This window comes from Chlamydotis macqueenii, chromosome 24, assembly GCF_036417535.1.
Source record: "Chlamydotis macqueenii isolate bChlMac1 chromosome 24, bChlMac1.mat, whole genome shotgun sequence".
In the NCBI taxonomy this organism is placed as follows: Eukaryota; Metazoa; Chordata; class Aves; order Otidiformes; family Otididae; genus Chlamydotis; species Chlamydotis macqueenii.
In genome coordinates, this window is record NC_141579.1 from 410,371 (window position 1) to 420,043 (window position 9,673).

Sequence of the window (9,673 nt, forward strand, 5' to 3'; positions counted from 1 at the left end):
GGGGACGCGGGGGCGGGGCGGGCGGGACACGGGGGAGGACGCATTTAATGCCTTTTTCAGACGTGTTACTATATAAGCCCCATTATCGCGCTGGCTGCCGCTGGCCGTTTCGGTTTGTTTTTTTTTTATTTTCTAAAGCTCATCGATTGGTGAAGTTGTGACATACGATGAATGTGTCAGTCCTAATAAAATCAAGCAAACACGTACGGGCTGCGGCAAATGTCTTTCTCCTCCTCGAGGGGGGAGTTTTAAGGGGCAGGACGCAGAATTCTTCCCTTGGGATATTTCTGCCGGGGCTTCGTTCCAGAGGTCATTACGGGGAGAGATGTTTTATTTATTTTATCGAGGGGGGACGTTGAGCACCGCCAGAACCGCTTTCCTTCCCGCTATGGGAGATGCCCAAAATCCCGGGAAACAGGAGGATCGCCGCCTGGCTGGAGGTCGGCTCACCTTTGGATGCGCTTTGGGCCCCGAGGTGGCGGAGAGAGGCAGACGAGGAGGTTGCCCCCCTTGATCCCAGCGCTTGGAACAGAGTGAGTTTCCCCCAAAACAGGGTGAGTTTTCCCCAAAACAGGGTGAACTTGCCCCAAAACAGGGTGAAGTTGCCGCAAAGGGCCTCTGCCTGGAGCCGAGAGGGCAGAATCGGATGGCCCAAGAGCTGAGATGCTGGTGAGGGGGAAAAGGTGAGATCCTGGTGGGATCTGGCCGGCTCGATCCCTCTCAGATCCCCGACGCTGGATCCCGCTGTCCCAGCAGCTGGGCTGGATTTATGGGGGAAGGCGAGGGCGAGAAGAGATTAATTCCTCCCCCCTCCTCCTCATCCTGCTCCGCCGGCATCTAATCTCTCCCCTCGCTCTTCGAGGACTGGGATAACCTCGGGGCTCCTGAAAATCAGGGAGCTTCATCCGCAGGGTCGGAAATGTTCCATTTCTGAGGTGTTTGAAAATCTGTTTTTAAGGATTAATGTGTTTATAGGAAGGGGATGCCGGCGGGAGGAGGGCGAAGGACGTGGCTGTGGTTTAGGGTGACGCTGAGGTTCGGCATTGCCGCCAATGTCATAATAATTACACTCCTAATATCATAATTAATTAATAATAACCCCCCGATTAATTAATCATCACCCATTTCTCGGCGCATGGTTGATATTGCTGGTTGGGGGGGGGTCCTGGTTTGGACCCCATGGGGTGGGATGGGGGGGAGGGGGTGTTTCCTAGGGCCACGCCCCCCGGAGGCCACGCCCCCTCCCCGTTTCCCCCCAAGGCCCCCCCGCCCCAGGCGCGGCCCCGGCACCTGCTGCGGCGGCGGCTCCGGCCATGGGCGCGCTCCCGCGGGCGGCACTGGCGCTGGCTGCGCTGCTGGGTGAGGAACCGGGGGGGCACCGGGCAAGGGCCCGCGGGAGCTGTGGGGGGCGGCGGGCAGGGTCCGTGGGTACCGGGGGGGGCACTGACTGGGACCCACGGGAGCTTTGGGGAGCACTGGGGGGGCACCGGACGGGACCTAGGGACCTGGGGGGGCACCGGGCGGGGTCCGTGGGTACCGGGGGGGCACCGAGCAAGGGCGCACGGGAGATCTGGGGGGCACTGGGAAGGACCCAGGGGTCTCGGGGGGTCCTGAGCAGGACCCACTGGAGATTTGGGGAGACACCGGATGGGACACAGGGATCTGAGGGGGCACCGGACAGGGTCCGGTGGTCCTGGGGGGGCAGCGGGCAGGACCCACGGGAGTTTTGGGACTCACCGGCCGGGACACGGGGGTCCTGGGGGGGCACTGGGCGGAGTCTAGGGATCCTGAGTGTTAGCAGGCAGGACCCACGGGAGCTTTGGGGGGCACCGGGCAGGGTCCGGGGGTACCGGAGGGGGTGATCACAGCACCCAGCACCCCCTCTCCGTGTCCCCCCAGCCTCCTGCCCTGAGCTGGGTGCTGGGACGTCCCCAAGCCACCCCCCCCCCCCAATCTCTAGGGTCCCCTGAGAGGGGGAAAGCTGGGTCCTGGTGGGAAAACCCACTCTGAGGGGGTGGGATGGCACCTTGCACCCCCCCCACACCACAAGCCACCCCTTGGTGGGGGACCCCAATGCGGCGGAGCTGATAAATCCGATAATTCGCCTCCATGCACCACGCTGGGCAGAAAAAAATCAAATTATTTTTTTCATTTTGGCCACTCCAGCTGATTTTGGGGTGCCAGATCTCACCCTTTTTCGGGGGTTTAACTCTCTTTCCCCCCATAATTTCCAACCCTCTGGGCATTGTTTTTTTTTGGTTTGGGGTTTAGGTTTTTTTTTTTTGGTGACTCCAAAGGGAAACATCCCTTGGCGTTCCCGGCGAAGGAGAGGCCTTTGGGGAAAGGAAACGGCCCCAAAAAAACAATGGCAGTGGCGTTTCCTCCCTGGCGGGACGCTGGGTGGGGGTCTCCGCTCCCAGAGCCGCTGGATTTTGCTCCTTGAGGATTTCTTTAACTTTTTTTTCCGTGATAAAATTTAATTAAAGCGCATTGGGATGTGGCGTGGGGGTCGTTTCATCCGTAAATCCCACTGGGATGCTCCTTCGCCACATCCAAACAGCGCTAAATTACACGGGGTCGTGATGGATCCCCCCCTAAAAAAGTCAGGCCCGGGTCCTGGGATGTGATGCAGTGGGGACCGAGAGCACAAAAATACAGCAAAAAGATGCTTTTGAGCCCAAAATATATATGGTTTTAATCCTTGTCTTTATCCCTAGACCCCAGTCCCATCCCATCCCAATCCCCAAACCTCGTCCCAAATCCTCATCCCCAATCCCATCTCCATCCCATTCCAATCCCATCTCCAATTCCAATCCCAATACTCATCCCCAATCCCATTCCCAATGCCCAGTTCCATCCCAATCCCATCTCCATCCCGTTCCAATCCTCATCCCAAATCCCATCCCCAATCTCATCCCCATTTCCAATTCCATCCCTATCCCATTCCAATCCCCAATCCCATCCCTAATCCCACCTCCATCCCATTTCCAATCCTCAACCCCAATCCCATCCCCATCCCAATCCCATCCCCTTCCCAAATCCCGTCCCCATCCCATCGCCGCCTCCTTCTCCCACGTCAGGGGTTAAAGCGCGTTTCTATCTATAGCCCGGTCACGTATTATTATTATTATTATTACTTTATTTAATTTTTTTTTTCCCAAATTTGGCCTCTCTGGAGGATACGGCACTTTCTGCCCCCGCCACCCCGGGGTCGTGAGAAAAGCCGCCGTGGATTTTCCCAACGGACGCCGCTCCGCAGCCCAGCATCTCCTATCTGCCCGTTTATAAATAGTCGGAGTTAAGGGAAGGAAAAAAAAGAAATTAAAAAAAAAAAAATTTGAAAAAAATCTGGGTGGCTGCATCGCATCACCAAAATGCTCCTTGCCCTTTTTCCGATGTTTTTGGGGGTTTTTTTATGGGTCCTTTTTCTTTTTTTTTTGAGTCAGATTCCCACTTGGTCTCTCGGGATTTGGTTTGGGACCGGGTTTCGCATGACTCCGGCGCCTTGATCCTATCAAGCGGGGTCATCAAACCCCGGCCGCCTCCGGCTTTTAATTCCTCGGACGATTCCAAGCTTATCGGGTCGGGTGGGGATCTTTGGGGGGAAAATGCTTTTTTTAGGAGGAGTTCCGGCTGCACCTTGAGCCGGGAAGTGGCTTTTTTGGGGGGGGCAAAACGCTGCGATTTTAGGTGCGGACAGGCTGTTAAGTTTAGGCGCAGGGTTGCTATCGAGGTCGCCGTAGGCACATGGGGATTTAAAGGGAGTTTTTTCCACAGGGAAAAAAAAATCCATAAGGTTTTTTAAAGGTAAATTTAAAGGTGTTTTTTCCCTAGGGAAAAAAAAATAAAAGATATTTTTAAAGGTAAATTTAAAGGTGTATATTTCCAAACTGAAAAAAAAAAAAATTTTTTTTAAATAAATTTAAAGATTTTTCTTTTTCCTTAGGGAAAAAATTCCAGCAGATGGGCTAGAGTGGAGGGAAAACACCGGGGCAGGTGCTTAGCTCAAGGCGGCTGGATAAAAATCAAGGTTTTTCAGCCCAAAGAGCAGCCGGGAGGTCCCATGGTTCCGTTGTCCCCCCGCACCCCCCCCCGGTTATGCATATGAGCGCCGGGAGCGGCTTAATTTTTTCGATCTGGTTAAAGCATTAGAGGATTTGAAGCGGCGAGGTGGCTAAAGCTGGAGCTGATGCCAAAGGGCTCGCGTCCCTGCCCGCAGCTCGAAGCCCCGCTCCCAGCCCTTTTTGGGGTCAAATTCATCCCAGATGAGAAATCTGGGGGGAATTCTAAAAAAAAAAAAAATAAAAATAATTTTGAAGAACGAGCATCCTCCAGATCTGGCTTCACCCACGTCTCCCCGATGTGCTGGAAAAGGAGGGGGGATGACGGAGCCAAGCTGCAGCGGCAGAGTGCTGTTGGTGCAACCATCGTTAGGCTTCAGAGTTAACGTGCCCCGGCGAGAGCACGGGGGGTTTGCCAGGGTTGAGGCAGATGGGGCTGTTTTCATACCCAGGGCTGCGCTGGGAAACCCCCGGCTGGTGCCATCTGCGCCATTAATAAACTATTTTATTATTAATATTATTATTATTATCATCATCACTATTATCATTATTATAACTTTTATCATTATTCTTATTAAAATACAATTATATTCCTAATTATTCTATCCTATATATTACATATTCTATTCTGTTAGGGAAATGACAACATAATTATTTTAGATCATAGATGTTCTTCTAGATTATCTAAATTTAAGACGATTCTGTTTAAAATGATGGGGGAGCCAGGCTGAAAAAACAAACAAACAGAAAGTCCTGGATTTTCCCAGCTGTTGGGGGTGCACGGAGGTTTAGGAGCTGTGGTGTCATTTAATTATGCTGTCTGCATCATTAATGGTTACTATATTATTATTATTATTATTATTATTATTATTATTATTATTGCTAGCGTTATTATTACTCCGGTTATCATCACCATCACTCTTATCACTATCACATCCTCACTGTTCTTATGACAATATCCCCATATTTATAATTATTATAGAATTTCTATTATTATCTATTTTATTACAGAAATTACAAAATAATTATTAGAGAGCATAGATTTCCTTATACACTGTCTAAATTTAGTACAATTTTTGTGATAATGGCATAAAATTCCAAGCTAATTACCACTTTTTTCCCACGCGGTGTATGTTATTCTATGCCACGGCTTGCTGTAATTAATCGCGCTAATAATATGAATTATTTCGCCCCGGTGTGCTGGTTGGGCAGGATCCCCGCTGCCGTCTCTGCAGCGGTGGCCCCCCCGCTCCCCGCCGGATTTAAGGGTTTATGTTCTTAGGCCGGGTGAGCTATTTTTACGCATCCTCGCCAAACCAGGGCTGATTTCTCCAGAGAAGGAAAATTCAATTTTTTTTTTTTTTTTTTTTTTTTTTAAATTCCTGGGAAGACTTATCGGCCGGAGCAGAGTTTCCTGCCCGGAGCTGGAAGGCTCCGTCCGGAAGCTGCACCGATGCCTTTGCCGAGAGGGGGGGTGAACGGATACAGGGAGAAGGCTAAAAATCCTCCCCCTCCTTTGTTTTTCTCTTCCTACCCTGGAAAAATCAAGGGAAGAGGATGAGGATGTCAGAGATTCCCTAGATCCTTCAAAACTTGGATTATTTTTTTTTTCTCCCCCCAAATCCCAGTTGGCCGCAAGGATTTGGGATGAGGGAGTGTAGCATCATCCTTCCCCCAGCCCTGCATCCCAGACCCTGGGGCGCTGGTGGGAGCGGGGCCGGCTGGGGACATGGATCGATGGCCAGGATGTGGGTCCTGGGTGGCATTCCCTCAGGAAAAACAAACAAACAAACAAACAAAAAAACCACCGACATAAACCCAACCTCTCCTGAGCCGATTAATTTTTCCGGCTGAGCTTTACGGGTAAAGCCAGGGAATAATCTTCCACTGGAGCCGAGCATCCTTCTCCGGTCTGTGGTACCCACTCATATCCCGTTGTTGCCTCCTGGTGGGATTTTGGGGGGATGCTGGGGTGCAGACGATCTTTGGGATGGAATATTTGGGATGGGGGGGGATCAGGGGAAGCCACCCATAAAGAATCCCGGTGGAAATGGGGATTTTTGATTGGCGCTTTTCCCATCTCAGAGCGGGAAATGGGAACGGGCATCGTCCCGCATCCTCCGGAGTGGCCAGGTAGCCATTCCCACGGCAGGGAACAAGGAGAAAAGTCCTCCTGACCCAGCCGCCTGGGATCGCTGGGTTGTTCCCTGGGGAAGGAGGAAGTTTTCCGACAATGAGGTTTTTTTGACGGAAAAAGCGGCACCTGGAGTTGAGTCACATCCCATTTTCTTCCCTCTCCGGCGGCGAGCAGGGGTCTCCTCGGCCGTGCTGCGGGTGCACGTGGGGACGGACTCGGTCGTCTGCGTGGAGGGGCAGCGGGCGGTGCTGCCCGCCTGGTACACCAGCCCCTCGCACAGGAAACCCTACGTCACCTGGCTGCTCAACAAGGAGGACGCCTACCCCTTCCAGGTGAGGGGGAGGGAGAGGGGTACAGTGGGGAGGTGGCCATGGTGGGGGGTGGTTGTGGTGTCCACCATGGGGAGGTGCCTGTCACGGTGCGAAGCTCCTGGTGGCCATGATGAGGTGGTGCCTGTGATGAGGTGGCGCTCGTGGTGCCCATGATAAGAAGGTGCCCATGACGATGGGAAGATGCCCAAGATGATGGGAAGCTCATGGCGGCCATGATGAAGTGAAGCTCATGGTGCCCACCATGGGGGTAGTGACCATGGTGCCCATGATGGGGAGGTGCCCATGATGGTGTGAAGCTCATGGTGCCCACCATGAGGTGGTGCCCACCATGGGGGTAGTGACCATGGTGCCCACGATGGAGGGAACCTCATGGTGCCCACGATGGGCAGGTGCCATGGTGGGAAGGTGTTTGTGGTGCCCACATTGGGAAGTTCCCCATGGTACCCATGATGGGGTGATGCCTGTGAGGGGGGGGATGCTCGTGGTGCCCACACTGAGGAGATGCTCATCTTGTGGTGCCAACGGTGAGGAGATGCCCGCTCTCGGAGGCTACCGAGCCATCGTTTTCCCCCCTTCCCATGCAGATCCTGACCTACCTGGGCGGGGTGGTGAAGGTGGAGGAGACAGAGCTGAAGCCCCGCGTTGGGTTCCTCTACCCTGACCTCACCCACAACATCTCACTGGTCATCAACGCCACCCAGGAGCGTGACTCGGGCCGGTACATGTGCACCGTCAACGTGGCAGACAATGTCACCAGCACGGGCAAGAACGTCGGCGTCATCAGCCTCACTGTCCTGGGTAAGGACTGCACCGGCCGTTCCCTTTGAGCCCCGCGCCGTGGTGGCCCCTAGGACTGACGCTCGTGTCCCGCAGTGCCTCCGGCCGCCCCCGCCTGCCAGCTGCATGGCGACCCCACCGTGGGTGCCAACGTGACGTTGAGCTGCACCTCCAAGAAGGGGAAGCCCTCGCCCGCGTACCAGTGGCAACGTACAGCCCCCACCCTGCAGGTCTTCTTCCCCCCGGCCCAGGGTAAGGTGGGACCCCCCAGAGAACTGGGGAGACGGGAAAATCCCGGGAAGCTTCAACCGCGGGGGGACGATTCCGGCTTTGTCTCCTTAACTCTGCCTGCTCGCCGCACGAGGAGGTTGGGGGGGGTGGTAGTATCCCGGGGGATGCTACCCCAAATCTCTCGCCCGCAGACCGGGGCAGGGGCACCCTCAAGCTGACCAACCTCTCCCGGGAGATGGCGGGTCTCTACGTCTGCACGGCCGAAAACCGCGTGGGTTTGGCCGAGTGCAGCATCGTCCTGGAGGTGCACTCAAGTGAGTACGTGTCCGCGGGGCAGGGAGGTGGCGGGGGACACGCACGCGGTCCCCACGGGGTCCCCGTGGTAAATAAGAGGGGGAGGCCAACTTCCCCCCGCACCGCCGCTTCTCTGTCTCTCTCCGGCAGCTAGCACCAAAGCCGTCATCGCCGGCGCCGTGCTGGGCTCCCTGGGCGCCCTCATCACCGTTGTCTTCTTCGCCCGGTGGGTCGTTGGCTACCGGAGGAAGAAGCGCGACGGCCAGGAGGAGGCAGCCAACGAGATCAAGTGAGGCGCCCCTCCTTTGGGAGAGGTTCAAACTGTCATCGCTAGGTTTCAGAATGAACGGGAGGAGGGAAGGAGGGTTCCGTCTGTGGCTAGTCATCATTAGGTATCAGAGTTAACAGGGAGAGGAGGTTTTCCTCTCTGGCTGGTCATCGCTAGGTTTCAGAGGTAATGGGGAGGAGGAAATTTCCACCTCTGGCCAGTCGTCATTAGGGTTCAGAGTTAACAAGGGCATTTTTTCCACCTCTGTTTCTCCCCTTTCCCTCTCCCCCCACCCTGTTTTGGGGTACAGGAGCTCTGCGCAACCCTGGGGGGCTCCCGGTGCTTTGGGGGGGCGGACAGCAGGGTTTCCCAGCTCCAACCTCTCCCGCGTTGTCCCGTCTCGGCAGGGAGGACGCCGTAGCCCCCAAAACCCCGACGTGGGCGAGGAGACCGGCTGCGGACACCATCTCCAAAACCAGCACCTTGTCCTCCATCGCCGGCACGCGGGAGAAACCCTTCGGGGCCAAGCTCCCCTCCGACACCGCCTCCGTGCTCACCGCCGCCGGCAGCTGCCGGGGACCCTCGCCCCGTGGAGGGGCGCGCACCCCCAGCCTCTCACCCCCCGCCGCTAACGGGGCCCCCCGGCGCCACCAGCATCCTGTCGCCCCGCCGGGGCCGGTGCCCCCTTCCAGTCTGGCACGGGCGGGCGCCGTCCCCGTCATGGTGCCGGCGCAGAGCCGAGCCGGCTCCTTGGTGTGACCTCCCCCGCCGCAAAAAAAAAGGGGTGTCCATGTCCAGCAACCCCCTCCATCCCCATTTTCTGGGGTTTTTTTTTTTTACCTTTTTGGATTTTTTTTTTTTTTTTCCTTTTTAAAAGACGCCTCAAGCAGCTGGACTCATCGTGGGGCTGTTTAATGGGTGCGTGGGGGGGCTTCCTGGGTTTTTTTGGGGGGCCGAGTCTCCCTCGTAAATATAACACCCCGAAATAGCCCCCGCCCCGCACGGACGGCAGGTCCTTTTTTTTTTTTTTTTTTTTTTTATATATATCTCTATCCGTTGGAATGGGGGATTTTTCATAAAAGAGCATTAAAAGCGGGGGGGTGATGGGGAACGGGGCGGGGGGGGCGCTTTTTTTAGGGGGTTTCTGATTAAAAGCTGGCTGTGCTGCCCGGCGCCGTGGGTTTTGGGGTGCGTGTGTGGGGATGTGGGGGGCTGTGCATCCTGCGTCCCTCTGGGTGATCGCGCGGCGGCTGGGTGATGATGTCACAGTGCGCTGGCGCCAAGACCCATCACCTGCCCATCACCGTGATGTCACGCCCCGCCGCCTCCTGTCACGACGCATGTGTGGCATCACAGCATCTGGCTCGTGCCTCTATGACATCACGCATGTCCATCAGTGATGTCATGTGTACCTGCGTGATGTCATACCCGCCATCACACAGCCAGCAGGGACGTGTCGCATGTCTGTGTGACATCCCACGTGCCCGTATGATGTCACAGCAGCCGTCGCACGTCCAGCAGTGACATCACACCACCCAGCAGTTACGTCACGCCAGCCATCGCACGCCCCGCG

General features: G+C 55.5%; 1 protein-coding gene across 1 annotated transcript; it reads left to right on the forward strand.

The window, feature by feature from the left end:
- The first annotated feature begins 1,279 nt into the window (after nt 1–1,279).
- On the forward strand, nt 1,280–9,382 carry ESAM (endothelial cell adhesion molecule). The gene is made up of 7 exons (XM_086766357.1): nt 1,280–1,359; nt 6,373–6,530; nt 7,115–7,328; nt 7,404–7,559; nt 7,730–7,852; nt 7,983–8,121; nt 8,508–9,382. The coding sequence occupies exons 1-7, from the start codon at nt 1,314–1,316 to the stop codon at nt 8,857–8,859; spliced, it is 1,188 nt and encodes a 395-aa protein (XP_086622483.1). The 5' UTR covers nt 1,280–1,313; the 3' UTR covers nt 8,860–9,382.
- The last annotated feature ends 291 nt before the right edge of the window (nt 9,383–9,673 follow it).